The 22,134-nt window shown below is 37.3% G+C and overlaps 1 protein-coding gene across 2 annotated transcripts in view; it reads left to right on the top strand.

Moving 5' to 3' along the window:
• Positions 1-22,134, top strand: part of LOC135712737 (heterogeneous nuclear ribonucleoprotein L-like) — a 649,787-nt gene that overhangs the window by 485,496 nt on the left and 142,157 nt on the right. For both annotated transcript variants that reach the window (XM_065235779.1, XM_065235780.1), the window contains one exon: positions 14,339-14,395. In XM_065235779.1, the coding sequence (XP_065091851.1) occupies positions 14,339-14,395 (57 nt within the window). The remainder of the gene's footprint in view (positions 1-14,338; positions 14,396-22,134) is intronic.

Raw genomic sequence — 22,134 nt, 5'->3', positions numbered from 1 at the left:
TCGTACTTTTGCCCAAAATTCAAAAAATCAAAATTTTTGTATATCTCAAAAATGGCTCTACTTTAATTTTTTCTGACCACGGCATTGAATTCAGCGTAGGATTTTGCATTGGAAATGATCATCACCTTACCGAGTTCAAAAATGCTGTAAACTAGTGTAATAAAACGCCCAGTCTTACGCTTTTAAACCACTGTGCACCATAGAGACCGCCACGCTTTCACCCTGAAGGTTGCCAATAGCAATAACCATAAATTGTCTTGCTCATCAGACGAGGGTACCTAGCCCCCGATCATCATTCGGTACCAACTAGTAATAGCTTAATTCCGAACCACCGACGGACTGACCGACTGCATCTTTGTATGTGTGAATGCAGCAATTAGATTTCTCTCTCAAACCTGGAAGTTGGATCGAATAAACCAAACCCCAGCATATATGCAGTACGGTGATGACGATAAAATCAAGATTGCAAAATCTCAGCTAGACAACCTATTAATATAAAGAACGTTATCGCACTTCTTCGATGCCCGCAACGCTCAAGCATTGTCTACATAATTGCGAACCGGGCAACAGTCGGAATTAATCGCTACGTTTCTGCGGATAATAACAATAAAAATAATCAACACGCAATTATTCAGCTCGGGCTCAGTCAAATTGGGCCAAATTTTATTACAATGAGTGTATCAGTTGTATGTGAGAGCACACTGGGAAAAAATGGTTCAAACCATTTTTTTTTCATTTAATTAACCGAAAGAAAAACAATGCTAGTCTAATTTTACCCGAACAGTCATTTTCCGGAAGGGCGATAAAAATTGAATTTCAGACCAAAAAAAAACACACAAAGGAAATTAACACTCCTTTTCACGTAGTTGCCTCTAGGGGGGAAAGCGAACGAAATTAAAACGTTTTTCTGGGGGTAGACGAGTATGGTTCGTCGAAAAAAAAGGCAAGTGAAGAAGTTTTCCTTTCTTCAGGAAAATGCGGTAAAAGTGAGATTCAAAGAAACGAGCATTAGAAGAAACATTTAAGTGCTCAAAGTGTGCTTCCACCCAGATCCAACTCCCTCGGGCTTCATAAAAGGATGGAAAGTGGAAGTCATAAGCAGACGATTGGAATACAAATTTTATGCTACGAACGGTGCAAGGTTTGAAGTTTTAGTTAGAATACCCGTGAGACACCGCCCGCCCGGCTTAGAACACGCAAAAAAGCAATAATACATAGCTGCAGCCAAACGAATAAGCAAATATACAATCATTTATTGCCCATTTACGCCTAAAACAAGCCGTAAATTTCTAAATAAACATCGCGATCTCGCAAAGACTACAAACCGTAAATTACCAGTTACTTCCATCCGCTGATTCAGCCGCTTCAAATGGTGTGGTGCTGTGAGTGCGGTTGGATTTGATCTCCGCAAAAACCACCCTAAAAAATTCGTGTCGGCCGAGTTGTGTTCTAAATATGGACGCACATTTTTTTTTTCTGCTGTGATTCCAACCCGGAGAGCTTCATGACACGTGATGCTATAAAAGCCGATCTAGACATCATCTTCTCGTGTTTCATCGATCCTCACGAACAGCAAATTGAGAAATATTCAAATATGATTTAACTGAATGAATGCATCATCGATCGGCATATGCAAATAAGCCTGCCTTGAAGTCGGCGAGGCGAAATCGAGAGACTGCTTTCATCGTGTTCAGGAAATCTAATCCAATTGAAAAGTAATTATAAATGCATTCACTTCAACCCGGTGCTGGTCCGCCCAATGCATATGGTGGTGATGGAGAGATGGTGATGCGAGGACGATGCATCTTGATGGCAATGCACTTATGAATGCCGCCACGGTAAAGCACATTCTGTATAAGCCAGATGTTCGCAGAATATGCACCAAGCAGACCGACGCGACGGCGAGTACGAGTGAACGTGGGAGTTGAGTTGATTTGCTTAAATAGAGATCAAGAACTGGATTACGATTCTACTACACTCGCTCTCTCTCTCTCTTTCTCTCTTTCTCAGTCACTCCTACCAAACGTGCAGAAGGGAATCGCCCGTGCCATTAGACATCGGGGTGGTGGGGGTAAAATGGGTACCGTAAGGAGATTGATGTTGTTTATGTTGAAAATAAGGGACAATTGGGTATATACCAAGTTCAACATAATGTTACTCGTTTTACTTATGTTCTTTGATACCATATGCAGATATTATCCTAGAAACGTCATATGCATTATTTTTTATTTTAAAACCAAAGAAACTTTTTTGTTAATTTTTTTAGGGGTTGGGATAAAACGGACAAGCGTTGGGGGAAAATGGGTATTGGTTCGTAAAAGCATTTTCGATTATTAGTTGGTATTTAAGTAGCTAAAGGTAATGTCTTAGGAGCTGAATAACATGTTTAAAATACACACAATACATTTGAAAAAGGCCTCAGCTAAAAACAAATAAAAGTTTCAGTATTATTGAGCTTGATTTTTATTAAAACTATTTAATTCTCATGTACGAATGATCCTCATATGAAATCCTCAAAATAGAAATAACAATAAATATTTTCACATTTATAAGAATTTTCTCCCATACCTATCCATTTTACCCCACCGGTCAATATATTTTAGGAATGTTCACATTTGAACAATTTTATCCAATTCTTAACACCGTTCCTTGTGAATTTGTTGGGAATTGATTGTTATTGTGAAGATCTAAGCTTTTGAAATGGGGTAGCGGTTTTAGCAGTTGTGTACCTTTTGCATGTAAACACCGATTGAATGTTCCGATCAACTCCCCGGCAAGGTGACAGATAATCTTAGTTTCACGTACCCACTTGCAAATAGAATATGTCGCCACACAACGTAAACAAAGGGACTGCCCTTCACCGCCGCAATGGTATTTCTCTATGGGAAGGCAACTTTTTGTTTCACCATGTGTGGATGTCAAGCAACAAGCAAGAATGCCATGTGAAAAGAGCGATTTATGATTTTCGTGGTGAAATGAAATAAATCCAAACAAATTGGAACAGCTTGATGGAAGTTTTTCTTATATAATCAAATAGAAATAAAAACACATTGGTTGATTCTATTATATTTTGCTCTTGAATATTATCAGTCTTGAGAATAATGTTTCTGAGCATACTTGTGCGGTGAAGACTTGCAATAAAAAGCCGTATTATTAAAAACAGTTTACTTCCCCATCTTTCTATTGAGGGGTGAAAAAAAATAATACAAAATTGATTCTTATTCGCGGTGAGTAGCAGGTTTGCTGTGTGAACACTAACATTTCGTATATTCATTCAAACATGAAGAAATAAATAAAATAAAAAAAAGATATTCATAATGAGCTTCTAAAACAAATAAATTTCAGTGATTGTCTTTTGTTACACCCGTCCGTTTAATTAACATTGTTCCCCACCAACTTGAAGTTTCAAGAAACAGATGAGGCTATCTGTTTTTATGTTCAGTATTTTATTTACTTTATTTCCATATCTGCATTCGCCCTATTCAGATAACACTTCTGAAATTTGTGAGTTTGACAGAACCACCAGCACCAAATTTTCGGAGTACACTGGAAATGTACTGGACTTGTCAAGTTGCCCCCGGGTTGGTTCCGATTGTCATGAAATAACGTGATATTTAACGTTTTCCCGGCGAACCGAGTACCTGTCCATTTTACTCCGCCTGATCGTTTTACCCCTCGTGTGTGAAGTGGGGCGGTGGGCGTCAACAAGTTATATCTGTCGGTTGTTTTTGTTGCCAAACAAGATTTGAAGGATTATAGGTGAAATGCCGGCAAACTACAAGGAGATAAATAATAATCTAGCATCAAGTGAACGTACAGGTTCTTGAGAACCGTCATCCTATGCGGTGGTGCTGTTCTCACGGGAGGAAAGTGGTGCTTGTTAGTTGCACTAACCGGTTCAGCTTATGCGTTGGATCTATCTACATTGGCAGTCTTGACATTTATTACATACGACAGATGTGTAATGTGATTTAGATGATCCTTGAATGTTGCAGTGACGGACTTAGATTAACAATATTATGATTTAGCATGTCAGTCCGCATCGTGCTCTCTTGCCGTGCGGATCTATTTGCTTTTTGCTTAAGGAAGTGTTACTACTACCTAAAGCTACAACAAATTTAAACAGCACTTTTCAGTGCTCAACCTGTAAAAATTTTCTACCTTGTTCAACTCCTCTTATTCCTCTTCGATCCTTGTTTGGACCCTACCCGAGGTAATCCTTCTTGGATATCGATTTGGAAAATTCCTCTTCGATCCTTCAGATTCTTATAGTAATCTGCTTGGAAGTCGATTTGGATAAAAAATTTACTGCCGCCATGGCGCCTAAACGCAAAAGAAAGGGGCAAACTCTTGACCCCCCTTCTGAAGAAATTAATTTGAGTAATCAATTTGATTTGCTCACGGATGATGAGAATGATCCATCATCCAAGAAAAATTATAGTAAACTTTCCCGGCTTAATGCCAAGAAGGAAAAGATTCCCCCTATTGTGATAACCACTACCGATTTCCATGCTCTTCGCATGGAACTTTTGAATTTCGTGAAAGTTAAGTTTTCACTACAAATTGGACGTCGGGGTGAATGCCGTGTATTGGCTGAAACCTTGGACGGATTTAAATGTCTTCTCAAGTATCTTACTGAGAAGAAGCACAAATTTTTTACTTACGACACCAAAACTGAACGTGTGTTCAAGGTTGTCATGAAAGGACTGCCCAGTGGTGAATCCCTGGATCAGATCAAAGATGAACTGGCAAAATTACTTGGAGTTGTGCCACTCCAAGTAATCAAAATGAAAATGAAATCCCGTCCTGGCGATTCGCGCAACGGGATTTCTAATGATTTTTATTTAGTTCACTTCAAGTCTAGTGAACTAAACAACCTTAAGGTCTTAGAAAAAGCTAGCCTTATGCTCCATGTCCGAGTGAAGTGGGAACACTTCAGGAAGACTGGAGGAAATTTCCAAAACCTCACTCAGTGCCGTAAGTGCCAGGGATGGGGTCACGGAACTAAAAATTGCTACATGCCAGCTAAATGCATGAATTGTGGTGATTCCTCTCACGAAAAGGACGACTGTCCTGTGAAGGAAGATCCTAAGAAATTTAAATGTTCAAATTGTGGTGAAAACCACAAATCCAATTTTTGGGAATGTAAGACTCGCAAAGCGATCCTACAATCTCGTTCTAACCGTCAGGTAGGAAACGCTCCACGTTTCCGACCAGGTACAAATTCCTCTGCTGTTAACAACGGTCAGCGAGGAACAAATTCTACATTCGTACCCGTAGGTACAAATATCTCCCCTGCTTCAAATGTTTCATCTGTACCTACTCCCCTCGCTGCTAACAATGTTCAGCGAGTCAATGGAGCTACCTATGCTGCTATTGCAGCGGGTAGAAATCAAAATACTAACCAACGTTCTAACGGAAATTTTGACAATTTTGACTTAGGAAGCATTACTGCCCCTAAAATGGAATTTTTACAGAATTCATTAATTGACATGATTTCTGATATGCTTAAATCTAACTCCATGTTTGATGCTATTCAAACTGGAGTAAAATTTGCAAATAATATTGTCATGACTTTAAAATTCAGTAATGGATTTTAAAGCATTAAACATTTTAAATTGGAATGCTCGATCTCTTAAAGATAATGAAGACGAGCTATTTAATTTTTTGAGAGTTCATAACGTGCATATTGCCGTTATAACTGAAACGTTCCTTAAACCTGACCATAAGGTTAAGAAGGACGCAAATTACTTGATTTATAGAAATGATCGTCTTGATGGACCCTGTGGTGGCGTTGCCATCATTATTCATAGACGAATCAAGCATAAAATTCTTTCTTCATTTGAAACCAAAGTTTTTGAAACTTTGGGAGTTTCTGTTGAAACAAAATTTGGACAACTTACGTTTATAGCTGCCTATTTGCCATTCCAATGCGTAGGCCAGCAAAAGAATTTTCTCAAGGGTGACCTCCAGAAACTTACCCGTCATAGGTCTAAATTCTTCATTATTGGTGATTTTAATGCAAAACACCGCTCATGGAATAATGCTCAAAGCAATTCCAATGGTAACATTCTGTTTGATGATTGTTCTGCAGGTTATTACACTATTCAATATCCAAACAGCCCAACATGCTTTTCTTCTGCAAGAAATCCCTCAACTATTGATTTGGTCTTAACTGATTCATGTCATCTTTGTAGCCAATTGGTTACCCATGCTGACTTCGGTTCTGATCACCTTCCAGTAACTTTTGAAATATCCCAAGAAATAATTTCTAATCCCAACAGCTTTACTTTCAATTACCATAGGGCTGATTGGGAGCAATATCGAACATTCATGGAATATAACTTCGATCCAAACATTCCTTTGCAAACCAAAGATGAAATTAATTATGCTCTTGAATCTCTGACTACTTCTATAGTTGAAGCAAGAGCTGTCTCAGTACCAAAATGCGAGGTTAAATTCGATTCAATTATAATAGACGATGATCTTCAGCTCTTGATCCGTCTTAAAAATGTCCGTAGGAGACAATTTCAAAGAACACGCGATCCTGCCATGAAAGTTATCTGGCGGGATTTGCAAAAACAAATTAAAAAGCGATTCTCTGCCCTGAGGAACAAAACTTTTGAAAATAATGTTTCTAAATTAGACCCGAGTTCCAAACCCTTTTGGAAACTCACAAAAATTTTGAAAAAACCTCAAAAGCCAATTCCAGCTCTTAAAGAAGGTGGTAAAATTTTGATCACAAATTTGGAAAAAGCTCAGAAACTTGCTAAGCAATTCGAGAGTTCCCATAATTTCAGTTTGGGTCTTACTAGTCCTATTGAGAATCAGGTTGCTCGGGATTTTCTGAATATTTTCTCTCGGGAAAATATTTTTGATGATTCCTGGGGGACTGATTTGGACGAAGTAAGGTCTATAACTAAAAATTTTCAAAATATGAAAGCTCCAGGTGATGATGGAATTTTCTATATCCTCATCAAAAAACTCCCAGAGAGTACCTTGTCTTTCCTGGTAAAATTATTTAACAGATGTTTCCATTTGGCATACTTTCCTGATAAATGGAAAAATGCAAAAGGTGTTCCAATTTTGAAGCCGGATAAAAATCCAGCTGAAGCTTCTAGCTACCGTTCAATAAGTTTGCTTTCTTCAATAAGTAAACTTTTTGAAAAAATAATTTTGAATAGAATGATGCTTCACATCAATACGAACTCAATTTTTGCAGATGAGCAGTTTGGATTTCGCCATGGGCATTCAACTACTCATCAACTCTTGAGAGTTACCAATTTAATTCGTTCAAACAAATCTGAAGGCCACTCAACTGGAGTTGCTCTTCTAGACATAGAAAAAGCATTCGACAGTGTTTGGCATGAAGGTTTGATTGCTAAATTGAAAAAGTTTAATTTTCCACTTTACATTATGAAATTAGTTCAAAATTATTTAACTGACAGAACTCTGCAGGTAAATTATCAAAATTCCAAATCTAATCGACTACCTGTTAAAGCAGGAGTTCCTCAGGGTAGCATTCTTGGGCCTATATTGTATAACATTTTCACTTCGGACCTCCCTGATTTGCCTCAGGGTTGCCACAAATCTTTGTTCGCTGATGACACAGGCATTTCCGCTAAAGGAAGAAGTCTTCGTGTTATTTGCAGCAGACTTCAGAAAAGTTTAGATATTTTCTCTTCTTATTTACAAAAATGGAAGATTTCTCCCAACGCTTCCAAAACTCAACTTATAATATTTCCACATAAGCCTAGAGCTTCGTTTTTGAAACCTAGTAGTAGTCACATAGTCACTATGAACGGAGTTCCAATTTCCTGGTCAAACCAAGTGAAATATCTTGGATTAATACTTGACCATAAATTAACTTTTAAAGATCACATTGAGGGCATTCAAGCCAAATGTAACAAATATATAAAATGTTTGTATCCTCTTATTAACAGGAAATCCAAACTTTGCCTGACGAATAAACTTCTAATATTTAAACAAGTTTTTAGACCGGCCATGCTTTACGCTGTGCCAATATGGTCTAGTTGTTGCACTACCAGGAAAAAAGCACTTCAAAGGATTCAGAACAAAATTCTGAAGATGATTTTGAAGTTGCCTCCCTGGTACAGTACTACCGAAGTACATAGAATTTCGAATGTTGAGACTTTAGCACAAATGTCCAACAAAATAATTAATAATTTCCGGCAAAAATCGTTACAATCCTCAATTGCAACGATTAATTCCCTTTATACTTAGATAAGATTTAGTTTTAGTTATTTAGTTTTAAGCTATCAATTGTTATACTGACATGCAGGTTTAAAAAACCTGTTTAAAATACTGAATTGCCAAGGCAGGAACAATGTAAAAACACTTAGATATATATCATAACAATTAAGGCTGGTAAGTTACTGTAGTAACTGGAGCACCTAGGTTAAAAATGAAATGTAATTTATTTTGAATTTGGAACAAATGGAGTTAAAAAAAAAAAAAAATAAAAAAATAAAAAAAAAAAAAAAAAAAAAAAATGATTTAGCATGTACGTACACACAAAGCAGGTGAATCCTGCTTCCGTTATGATTGAAATTATGAGGTCTTAAGCCATCGCGTCAATTTAGTCACAGTGTGTGATAATTTTGAACACACTCTATCTTTTATTTAGAAGGGCCCACTTAACTGAACAACTTTGCAGAATGTGGGAAACCACTATATGGTTGGAATGACCAGGATCTGTTTCTGTCAAAAAACCAATAACTCTTAAACGCATTTTCGAGACTGTCTATTAAGTAGCTTCTCATTATATCAAAATCCATCTATTTTAATTTGACACTGTGAAGACTTGATGGTTTGGAAAAAGTTTGCTTATCTTGAAAAAATAAGCAACTCGTCTAAAAGCGCCAAAGCTTCACACTCTACTGTTTCTGAGTTATTTGGAAATCAAAAGTAAATTGGTGAAAAAACTATGTGTGTGATCTTGTATTTTCTATAATTTCGTTAACATTCATGTCAGGTTATATTTTTTCCTTCATGCAAATTAAAAAAATTACAGAACTTTTGATAAGGTTTGAGCTGGATTTATCAAAAAAACATTGAGAAAATGAAAAAATTGGCACCTAATTGAAATATACCCGAGCAAAGAATGAAAACAAAATGAAAACTAAATTTGATATTTTGATATAAGCAACCGTGATAACATATTTTGCCTACCGTGTGGTTGAGTTAACAGTAATCATAACAAAAATAAGATCTAAATGGTATATCAAGGATATTAAAAAGATAACAAATCATGTTTTCTTGATAACAAATCTATGTATGCGTTTTGATATCAGTATTTCGTTAATAATAAACAAAATAAGTAATCATTATGTTATAATCATGGTAGCAAAACAAAAAATAAAATAAATTAAATTAGTTATTATTTTGATATCATGATATCAAATTTAGTAATTTGAATGTTTTGAAATCTATTGGTTGATATCAAGATTCAAAATCGAAAAATGTTATCAATAAGATTTATTCCAAATAAAAACAAACCTATATTTCAATCAGTTCTATCGATATCTATCTTATATAAATATAGTTAAATATAACTGTAAAAAATCATAATTGTATTTGAGATGTTCACGAAGAAAACAGTAAACAAATCAGCATGCTTGCTGTATTCTTTATGAACATCACAAAGACAATTATGATTTTTACAGTTTTTACTCGTATGAAAAAAAATGTAGATTTCAGTGATAAATGTGGATGCTCTTTTCATAAAATATCAAATTTATTTTTTAATTATATTTTTTAGAAATATCAAAATAATATCAAATTATGAAGTCAACTGAAATTAAAAAATTGTTTATCAAAATATGTTATCAATATGATTTCAAAAACATAATTTGATATCATTTTGATATTATTTTGATATCCGACTTTGCTCGGGTAGAGTCCAGGCTTCCTACCTGCATTGGTTTCAGACTGAATGATTTTTTTTCTATAGTCTAAATCAGTCTGGAACTATGATATGTCACATTGTTTATCGTATGTTAATGCATATAGGGTAGGTGCTCCAGTAATAGTGGCGTACCTATAGTTGCGGTATGGAGTTTGTGCCGGAATAGTGAGAAGGACCTGGATTTGATTATTTTTCATCGGTAGCTCTCCTAATATCCTGCATATTTGCATATTTCAATCTTAAAATATGCCCAAAAGTGACGGAAAATAATTAATTTTCCTTCAGGTTTTCAGTCCCTTGCACAGTTGCGGTAGTGTTCCTATAACAGTGGAACCCATAAGAAACCAACGCATTCCACTATTATAGGAACCAAAGTTAGCAACTACCACAATTACTGGAACAGTGTTCCTATTAATGGAAGACGAGTTTTCTAAAATTGTATGCAATTATATTACTAAGTAATATTTTTCTATCAAAATAGAGGTTGAAAGCTATAAGTTCAAGAACAACATGTGAAAAGGGCATACAAGCTTTTGGTAAACAAACCTTCTTGTGCCCTTTTTAACATCGCCGGGTAGGGGAAACTTTCCTCTTCCCGATGATATTGCTGGTTTGCGTGGGCGACCCTCGGTTGGCGAGAAAAGGGCCTACAAAGGTTTGTTAACAAAAATCTTGCATGCCTTTTTCACATGTGGCTCTTGAATTGACGTATAACGATTGTGTGTACATCGTATATTTATTTTTTGTTTTTATTAATAAATTAGCTTCTTGACTTAGGGGAATTTACGTATTCTCGGCAACCTAAGCAGCGACCTTCTTTCTATAGCCTTTTTCGCACACATATGCAGTATTGGTTTGTTTACAATCTTTTGCTGCCAGCTGCTCTAACAATTTCAGTCGAAAGAATTGTCAAAAACTGTTTTGAAACGCTTTTACAAAGCTCCAATCTTCTCTAGTGAGAGCGAGTATTGTCGGCAACCAGTTTTTCTTCGGCAACCGTTCCATTTGAACTGCATGTAAATCTGCTGTTCTATTATCGGCAACTCGAAATCAGCTACAATTTGTAGTGCGTGTGTTGCATTTCAAGAAAACCTTGCTAGATTACTTTTTCTCAGTGGTAAAAATATAGTCAAATTGAAGCTGAAAGCATAAAGAATCGTTTGCATGCATTCAGCGAAGTGTTTTCGTAAGAAAATCCAGTGAAAATAGTGTTTCAATTTGTGTTGCCGAAAATAGTCTGTCATGCCGAAGCCGTCATTTCCCCTAGTTGTTCATCTTATCAAAACCAAAAAAAAAAAACTCTTCAAAACTCCACAGCCAACTGTTTTTACCAATCTATTTGCATATTTTCGCACTACACTAGACACAAAATTTTTGCTAAGGAATATACTGATTTTAGCCACTTATTGTCTTCTTTTTCGCATTTCAAGCTTATTGCTTATCGCATATTAGCTTATTGCGTGCTCTCAACTCAGGGTTCTAGATGCATTTCCACAGTTATTAATTCAGAGTTTTCGATGAATGTACCTATTTCGCATTAGTATAATTGTACAATCAAGTGGCAAGCACATTCATATTCTAAGCCCAGGGAAGTCAAGACATTTTCCAACCCGAAAAATTTATAGACCGGACTGAGAATCGAACTCAGCCACCTCCAGCATGGTCTTGCTTTGTAGCTGCGCCTTTACCGACTGAGCTAAGGGAGGCCCCTCTCGCTTTTAGCCACACATTTCTAATCAAATGTATGTCAGCGGAATTCTAGTGATTTCACGAAACTAGCTATCTCGCCCATGCACTATGGTCGAAAACGCAAAGCTTCACGATAAAAATCGACATCTCGAAAACTATGCACTCTAGAGATTGGACATCTTCCAGAGAGCTTATCTACATAAAAGATTTGGCGTAGGTAAGTAGGGTGGTCCTCTTGTTTCAAAATTAAAAATTATAATTTATTATTTTAAATACTTGCATTTGAAAAATCAAAAACCTGGAGCTGTTTTTTTACACGGTACATATCCCCCGTGTAAAAAAGACCTGAGTGTATTTTGAATTGTGATAAAAGGAAGCAATTTATACGCCCTCCAATCAACTATTTAGGGTGAGCAGCGAAGCGGCAAAACCGGAAATTTGAAAAATAACCGGGAAATATCCGGGAAATATTCGGGAATCCGTCGGGAAAACCCGGGGAAAAATCAATACACTTTAATGTATGGTCACTTAAACTATAAGTTGTTTTTCTTTCATAAATGTACAAGTTTATTATAACTGAATCATATTGCGCATTTCACTTATTAAAAAGTGTGATAAAATTGCAAGTTTACGTCTAATCGTCTTGGTGTCTTCCTTATGATGCAAGCAATAAGTTCTCCGAAGACATCAAAACGATTTGACGGAAACGTGCACTTTTATCACACTTTTTGCATTTTTGGGACAGTCCAGTTTCAGATGCAATCAGCAATACTACTAAAAAACTAAACTACTCATCGAGCCCATTCCGTCGTAGATATCCATATTGCATGCACAGCAAAAAAATAATTTTGATATCACGTCAAAGTGGATGCACTACAATCATGTCGAAAATATGGTGTAATATTACTTGCTAAAAAGGACAAAATTATCATTAATACAATGCATGAACTAACATTACGCTGCTTTTACTGCATTTGTTTATTTATGTGGTCATAAAAATTACATGAAATTTTCGACATGATTGTAGTGCATCCACTTTGATGTGATATCAAAATTATTTTTTTGCTGTGTGGGTTTAGATGCATATTCGCTGTCCGGAGGCTGCCATATTGGATTTTGGTCCGCCATCTTGGATTTGTGGAAACCATCTTTGGTTGAAATCCACAATTTTAATGTCATCCGGAATGCTGACTTGAATTTCATTTTTATTTTCTTATCTTGATTTTATCCTGCACTGACTGGTGATGTGTTTTATTTTGGGCCAACCTATTTTAAAATGGTTGAAATTGAACTTCTGAAATCGCCATGGTCTCTTAACCAAGAAATTTCAACTTTATCAACTTATGTATAACGTATTCTTTTTTTTCCATAATTACCTGGAGTTCTCCTTGATGTTTTTTTTTCACAACCAGACCTTCCTTTCTTCTGTCCAGAAGTATATTGGAAATTACCTCATAATTTCGTATGGCATTATCTAAGAATTATTTTGGAATCCTGTTCAAAACTCCTATAGGATGTATTGTAGTAATTCTCCTAAAATTTCTGCTAGGTATTCTTCTCGGAATTCTATAGATCTTTTTTAAATTGTGTTATCCCTGAGCATTTTTCAAAGTTGTGGAGCCTTGAAAACACTTCTTTATCAAAATATTGTATTTTTTGTAATCTGGAATCTTGTAAATATTCCAAAAAATGCTCATTTTGAGTATTTTCCTGAATCCCATATCAAACAAAAATCAAAACCTACAACTCTAAACATTTTATTAACACTCCGAACACGATGCCTCCGGTAAAATGTGTAACTGCAAATTTGCAATATATGAAAAATCATTGCTCAGCTAGTTATAGGGGAATTTACGTATTCTCGGCAACCTAAGCAGCGACCTTCTTTCTATAGCCTTTTTCTCTAAGGAACGCACACATATGCAGTATTGGTTTGTTTAAAATCTTTTGCTGTCAGTTGCTCTAACAATTTCAGTCGAAAGAATTGTCAAAAACTGTTTTGAAACGCTTTTACAAAGCTCCAATCTTCTCTAGTGAGAGCGAGTATTGTCGGCAACCAGTTTTTCTTCGGCAACCGTTCCATTTGAACTGCATGTAAATCTGCTGTTCTATTATCGGCAACTCGAAATCAGCTACAATTTGTAGTGCGTATGTTTCATTTCAAGAAAACCCTGCTAGATTGCTTTTTCTCAATGGTAAAAATATAGTCAAATTGAAGCTGAAAGCATAAAGAATCGTTTGCATGCATTCAGCGAAGTGTTTTCGTAAGAAAATCCAGTGAAAATAGTGTTTCAGTTTGGGTTGCCGAAAATAGTCTGTCATGCCGAAGCCGTCATTTCCCCTAGATAGATTTTAAATCTATTGATACCTTATGAATTTTTAAAGTCTATAGTTTCAAATGGCGCAAATGTTAAATGCAAATCTCGTAAAAGCAAAATCAGGTGCTCCTCACAAATGTTGACCTCTTTTTTAGTCAAGACTGTCAAATGTTCAAACATTTTCTCACTCCGATATCTCCAACAATTGTCCCTAGATCTCTTTTGTATTAAGTTCAAGATATCTATTACAATTGCTTAATTCAATCTCTCACTCTTTTCAACTTTATCACACAATTTATAAACAAAAAACGAATTTTAACATTTTCGAACATTACTGATTATTATTGTTAATTACTAAACTCATTCCCCATGCTAATTTTACACTTGTTTCTTTATTTTCCAGGTGAGTCATCTTACAGTTATCCTCAACCTCTCTCTATTCCTATCTGTGAAACAATAAGTAAGTTCATTCATCACGTTTTCCACTGTTTTTTTTTTTCTTTTTCTTATCAAAGTTCAACTTTTACTTGAAAAACAAAAATTTTCACCATGTTTTGACTATCACGCATTTCGTACTCAGTACAACTGACAACTGTTAATAAAACTTGAATTTATGACCTCCTGTGTTTCTCAGACCACAGCAGCCACAAATCCCCGGTGGTTACCGTACAGAGAAGATTCACGTAACGAGCGGAAAACATTTCCCACTCGAAGGCTCAACTGCACGTGCGACAGTTTCCACCCGAAACAACCTCAGCAAATGTCGCTTATCAAACGTTCCGATTTTGCTTTAGGAATTTCTTCTTATTTTTTCACGAGCTGGCAGTGTGACCATACGCCACTCCCCGGGCAAAGACCTTAAACCGTTCGCTGTCAGAGGTGAAAACCTCGACTTTTTAATTTTTCCCACTTTTCCGCTCTTTCTTCCCCAACAAGTTTAATGTGAATAAATACCGAACTGGTCGCAACCGTGTGCGGTTGGTGTGCACTTCTCAAGAAAGATAACTTTCGACATCCGACCGACCAGAACAAATGAAGTGTGAGACCTTTCCCCCCTTCAACCCGGATTCCGGCTCATCGATTTGGTTCATGGAGAGGGTTCTCTGTGGTGTGGTTTCGCCTTTTTTTTCCTTTTTTTTTCTGACTGTTGGTCCAAGAAGAAAAATGATAATAGTTTTTCCACCCACACTTTCTCATCGCCGCGCCGCGTCTCATCTTCTGGTCGGTATTTGGGTCTTCGGATCGAACCAACCAAATGGTACTGAGCGCTTCCAAGTAGCTTTTGCAGAAATGAAAAGTTCCAAAGTAGGGGAGAATGAAGGAAAAACAGAAGCAGATGGTTCCTGCGGTTGCCAGCTATCTCTGATCAGTGGTTTACAAAATCTCGACGGCTGAAAGGTCGAATTGCAAAAGATCGATTCGTTTTGTTTAATGGTGTCCCTTTTTCCTACTTTTAATGATCATTCCTTTGTGTGTTTATGAAAATGTAATGTGGTTTTGCATTTATTGACAATCATGTCGGCTCTTCTGATTTTCGAGTTTTTGTGAATTCCATCTTTTCCAACAAATTTGTTTTTTGGACGGTTATTGCAAATACGAGATGACGTTGAATAGTTTACTTTTACTTAAATAAATCTACTATTTGTACTTCAATAGCATACATTTTCATAAAGGACCTCAATCGACAAACTGGTGCAAAGTGTGAAACATTTGCAATATATTGTTGAACTTCTGCTCTGACTTTGATGTCGATGGTCCAGACTAAGACATCAGGTTACGCTTTGCAACGTAGATCCATTCCAATTTCTACTGTGTCATTCCCCAACCGTTCGACCTTTGCTCATTCGACCTGCCGTTGCAAATCCACCGTGCACCATAAAGCGACGAGATCGATCCCGTAGACCACCAGTGTCAATTATTTTTACGTACGATTAAATTTTAAAGAAAACCCATGGTTCTTCAAGTTGTTCCGATGACGACAAGAGATGAGAATGGAGCCGAAACGGTCAATGGAGCGTGCTGCAATGCTCGGAAATTGAACGGGCTACTGACCGAATACACTTCACCAGGCCACCACCGCAAGTGAATGGAAGGAGGAAAACAAAAGATTTTTCTTCTCGTTCACACTGGCAGCTTTTCCACCTCCAAAGCACACGAGAGCGATGCGATGGAACGATGTAAATTTTAGTTTAAGTTTAATCCTTGAACGTAGGATGAAGTGCGAAGGATGAGTTTTTCTTTCTTGGCGCTTGTTCCTCAAGAGAAATTGGCGGAGATGCTGACGTGGGTCGAGGGATGGAGGGATTTAAGGGGGGGGGGGGGGGGGGGGGATTAGGTTCAGTTTAGTTCGGAGAGATGGGTATCTTTCAAAGGCACGTATCTATTTTCGGATGGTTGAAGGAGAATGAATGGAAGGCATTTGTCTATATTAATAAATATTTACTGCAAAGCGTTTTTTCACGGAAGGATGTAGGTACTTTGTTTCAGTGGATTGGTTGATTGAGATACAGTATTACAAACGTCTCAACACATACTTCGAAAACGTAGGGTACATTTCCCTCGTATCTGCCAAAAGATTTGTGTTGAAAACCTTCGTATTCCACTTCCACTCCACATTGTCATAGATTTCCGTTGGCCGATGATGTACCGGATCGCCTGATGGTCGCTATGGGTGTACCCCTCGCACACTCTCCAGTTCATGTATGATACCAGCGACGGACTGCAGAATGTGACGTTGATAATGGATTCTTAACCGTCTCTACGGAAAGTGCTGATGGTGCCTTCGTTGGTCAGACTAAGTTCCAGCTTTGTCAGAGCTTTCAGTCTCTTGCATCCGCACACCCCCAAACCTCTGCCCAAGCATTAAAATCTCCTCCGATGACGATAGATCTCCGAACCATTAACTGTTCGGTTAGTACATCCAACACCTGATGGAAATGGTCCATTATATCATTATATTACACTACATTACAGGTGTTTCAAGATATAATTTTTCACTGTCCGAAATATGATTGTGTCCGAGGTTTGATACGGAACGGTATGATATAAAGCGTAATTAAATTCAGTTGGAGGAACGGGTATGTAAAATAAGTAATATTCGAGATTTAGAAAAGACGTGTTGATCGGAAATCCATATCAAATCCTTCTCAGGAGCAGTTGTTGCCGTCGTCGGTGAGGTTGCCGTCGGAACAGAATCCTAAAGGGTGTCCACGATGAAATTGCCACACACAAAATTGATTCGCAAAATTCGAGTTTTCATCCGATTGCCATCAAATTTTCAGGGATTGAGAAATAACTATTTATTCAACTTCATTTTACCATTTTACTCGTATTTTATTTACAGTCCATACGCAAATGCCCGCACCTTGGCCTTAACCCCGGCCATAAGATTCTGCACAACCTGTGAATCAACCGTTTTTTGCATGTAAACCCATACTTTCTTCAGTTCCTCGACTGTCTTCACTACCTTAGGTCGTTTAAGAAGGTGCTGCTTCATAATCGCCCAGTACTTCTCGATGGGGCGGAGCTCCGGAGTGTTGGGAGGGTTGAACATTTTCGGCGCGAAATTGACCTTATTGTCCGCATACCACTTCAGCACGTCCTTGGAGTAGTGGCATGAGGCCAAATCCGGCCAGAAGATTGTTGGGACGTTGTGGGCCTTCAGGAGAGGAAGCAGCCGCTTCTGGAGGCACTCTTTTATGTACACCTGTCCGTTCATCGTGTCCTGGGTCACGAAAGGTGCACTCCGCTTCCCGCAAGTGCAGATGGCTTGCCAAACCAGGAATTTCTTCGCAAATTTGGACATCTTCTGAGTGCGGACATGCTCCGGAACGCTGAACTTATCCTTGGCCTTGAAAAACAGGTTGCCTGGGATCTGTTTGAAGTCGGCCTTCACATATGTTTCGTCGTCCATGATGCAGCATTCAACTTCCGTCAGCATGTTGAGGTACAACTTCCTGGCACGGGTTTTGGCGGACTTGTTCTGCTTCTCGTCGCGATTAGGGGCCTTTTGTACCTTGAACGTTCGAAGCCCAGCCTTAGTTTTGGCCTTCTGGACAAAACTTCGGCTTAGGTGCAGCTTCTTAGCCACATCCCTAACGGAGGCGTTCGGATTTCGGTTGAAGGCCCCAACTACGCGGTTGTGATTTTTGGTGTTGTACGGAATACTTTTTCCTTCACTTCTGGGCTTCCGATCGGTGGTCAACCGTTCCTCGAACCGCTTAATCACTCGCGACACCGTGGAATTCGCGATTCCCAACGTTTTAGCGATGAAACGATGCGAGAGATCCTTGTTCTCGTGATGAATGCGCAAGATTTTATCACGCACGAGCTGTTCTTTCGACTCTATTTCCGCGAGTTTTGATCACAGGACTTTAAAACTTGCAGGATGTAAATAATGCACTATGAACTAAATCCACCCAAATTTTCATTAAATTCTAGCCAACGGTTAAAAAGTTAGAGCAATTTCATAGTGTGGCAATTTCATCGTGGACACCCTTTATTGCCACGCCAATGCTCAATATACAGTCGATCAACCAGCTGAAACACTACATCATTAATTTATGCATGACACTTACCTTTAATCACACCACAGCTGTTCAATCTACCATCCTACCAAACTGCTTCGTCACTTGTTTCTATTTCTTGTTCGATTCAATTCATCCGCAATGGATAAATAAAACATCCCAATCTATTCTCAGTAATGGAATGATGCCATAACTGTGCCTAGAATTATGATTACAAAAAGAATAATCTTCACCAACGATACCAGTCATAACAATTCCCTGAAGATGCGTGTCGGGGCTAGGACCGTACCATTGGAGAGGGACATTCATAGGAATGCGTTGGCTTTGCGATGTATTTCGCTTGAGAAGCAGCTCTGACCCATTCCATGAAGCGCTTCACCGTGACTTGTCAACGACTTTTCTTATATTCTGTGTTGTTATTAATTAATTTAAGAATTATCTTTGGAATATGAAAACAGTTTTATCTACCGGAAAGTTTCTATTTGAATATAGTTAAAGTCGATAACTACTATTTTTAGGTCGCGTCACGCATTGTTTTACTTCTACTAGAAAACAAAGTAAATCATGTCATCTTTCTTTTGGTGCACGTTACATTGTCATATTATGAAGTTTATTATAGATTTTAAACGAAAAGAGTAATCATGGACTGAAAATCTGCGTATCACGTCCCTTGGAATGGGTCTTCTGCTTTTGGTACATTCTACCAAACCAAAAAACTTAGAAACTATTACCTTTACCGGTAATTTTTTTTCTGAACGCTCAACAGCGAACGTCTTATTTGGAATCCACAATTTTCTTTAAGTTCTCTCTAAATCACTCTGAAGATCTCTGGATATTCCTGCAGTTCTCAGAACTTCTTAAAAGTTTCTGCAGTTTTCAGTTGAAGCAGATGGAACCGCCTTGAAGTTCTTTAAGCTCCCCTGAAGTTTTCAAATTATTCCAGAATTTTTCGGAACTTCCCTTATGTTCTCGCATGAAACGCGTTTATGAAACTTTCTTAAAATTATCAGAATTTTAAGGGGACGAGTGTAGTGTTAGCATCCATACCTCTCAAGCCAAAGTCATGGTTAGTTCCTTCGAACTAAAATAACAATTGTTATGATGTTAATGGGACTACCCTGAAGATCGTAATCTTTCTTGAAGTTCACTGAAATAGCAGAATGAATGTAAGTCGCTGTTAGTCTTGTGTTAAATGCAGTTAAATATATCTCAAATCTTTAAACGTGTCGTTCTCGAAACGTCATTTTTTCCTTGCGAGACAGGGATCTCGGAGACTATTCGATCACTTTTGCTAATTCTACTGCCCTAAAGTTCAAGAAATCTACCTGAAGTTCTCGGAACTTCCTTGAAGTTCTCATTATGTTCCTGATATTCATGAAACTGGCTTGAAATTTTCTGAACTGCCCTGAAGTTCATGTTGCTTCCTTAAAATCTTTATACTTATAATTGAAATTTTGGCAACACCTGTAAAGCTATTGCAATCTTCCTGAAGTTAATGGAATTGCCCTGATTTTCTTTGATATTCGATTAAGTGAATTTTTGTGAACTCTATGGAAGCGGAACTTACCCTTTGAGATGCATATTTGAATTTGACGTTCTCTATGTTCTTGGATCTACCCTGAAGTTTTCGGAACGTCCTTGAAGTTCTTCTCCTTAAAAGTTCCTCAATTTCAGTGTTGTTACGACAACGTGAATTTCGCGATTTTGCGGATTTGGTGCGAGTTAGATTATCAGATTTGTTCAATATGTTCAATATTCAACGTTCTGAATTCAAATAAATTTCAATTTTTCATAAGACTCGATTTGATCAAACTATTGATAAACCAAAAATGAGTTATACATATATTTAGAAGCCTGTTAATTTTCAGTGATTATATGAAATACATCAGAATAATTACGTTCAATAATCCAGAAACAGCATTCCTTAACGAGCTTTTGAAGCATAAAGGTAATATTGAGCCGGAGGAAAATCAGAAAGGGAAAAGTGAGCTAACATGGATGCTAGTGAGGACAATGATTGTTTTTGATGTATAAATACATGCAATAAAATAAGTACTTGTCATATCATTGACAGATTTTTGACGTCTCTCGCTAACAGAAAAAGGCTGGCCAGTGAACCGGGAAAACCTGGAAATAGCCAGAGAATTTGAAAAGGAACCAAGAAACCTGGAAAATCCCGGGAATTCGACGAGAGAACGGGGAAAAATAAATGAACCGTGCCATACGAACAAATATTTACGCCAGAATTTCAGAATCAACCAGAGCGAGTCTTTTCCAAAAGGATGACTTATTCTATTGCTGCATAGTTTCCATCATACTCCCATTTTGTTGTTGGATTTAATCATTCAGCAATATTTTAAATTAATTTTTCGTCCAATTCCAATATCAGATGTAAAGTGCGTGGCCCTTAAATAAAAATATTGAAAATGCTGAAATTCGGAAAAAATATTTGAAAAATTACGAAACTGAACTAAACATTTTCGGGGCTTTTATTTTTGCTTTCAACTTTATATAATAGGTAACTGTGGATCAACGATATTTAAGCATGCGTATTCAATCTCGACGACTTCTAACTCTGCATGTTAACAGCTTTGACTTTCCATTCTCTTATCCTTCACCTATGCATCTACGCTTCTATGTTAAGAATCAACTTAGCCCTCATTTATTTTCGGCAGATTTCAATCGACTCGCATATTTTTGAAGATTCTGATTATCTGATTATATTACATAGGGGAAATGGATGTAATGTCGGTCTAAATGCCCCTAACGTGGGCCCATACATAAGTTCAGCAATCGACTAAATTTTCAATAGCGACCAAAAATATCCATTATTACCATCCCAATGACGTGTTCATCTAGATAAAATTGATGAATAGCAGATTTTTAGCAATGGGCCCTATCTTGGATCCATTGACCAACATTGGCGCCATTTTCCCTATTACCATATATGAAACCATCAGGGAATCCAATTTAACCGATTTGGATGGGGAGAGTGAAGAATTCAACTCCCCGTTACTAACATTTCGTGGATTAGGGGTGGGCTCTTCTACCCATTCATTAGGGCATCTTTCAGTTGGAGGCTCGTTTTCTTCGAAGTTCGAAGTTGTTCGAAAGAGATTCTTACTGTCCCAAGGAAATGAATAGGCGAACTGCCTATCAATCCATCCATTCGTTTTTGGCCAACGATTTGCTCATGATAATCAGAGGTTATTAAGCTTGATCAAGTTCAACAGTGGGGAGAGTTCACAGCTTTCGGACTAGTTGCCGTGCTACTATGAGTGGAAGACCATTATCACTATCATCATCATTTACTTTTTGTTTCCAACTCAAAATCAAAATAATAATGAAATTTTATTCACAATAACCATAATATGAATTCCAGAATTAACTGCTCTGAATTATCATGAAATTCGTCTTAAACTAACCAGAAAACTTTCCTCGTAATTATCTTCGAATTCTCTTTGAAATTTCCTTGAAATCCCTGCTAAGAATTTGATTGGAATACTATTTAGAATAAATTCTATTCCTTGAAAATGTTCCCAAAAAATTTATTTTAACTCTTAGCTCTAAGTCAAAACTCTTAGCAGAAATCTGTAGAAATTTTCTTCGGAAAACCCTTGGACCATTTTTTCGAATTCACGGCCATTTGTTTTGATTCAATTCTATTGGAGTT

This window comes from Ochlerotatus camptorhynchus, unplaced genomic scaffold, assembly GCF_037179485.1.
Source record: "Ochlerotatus camptorhynchus isolate MF236.1 unplaced genomic scaffold, CSIRO-AGI_Acam_v1.1 ptg000503l, whole genome shotgun sequence".
NCBI classification, from domain to species: Eukaryota; Metazoa; Arthropoda; class Insecta; order Diptera; family Culicidae; genus Ochlerotatus; species Ochlerotatus camptorhynchus.
This window is presented reverse-complemented; position numbering and strand designations above follow the sequence as displayed.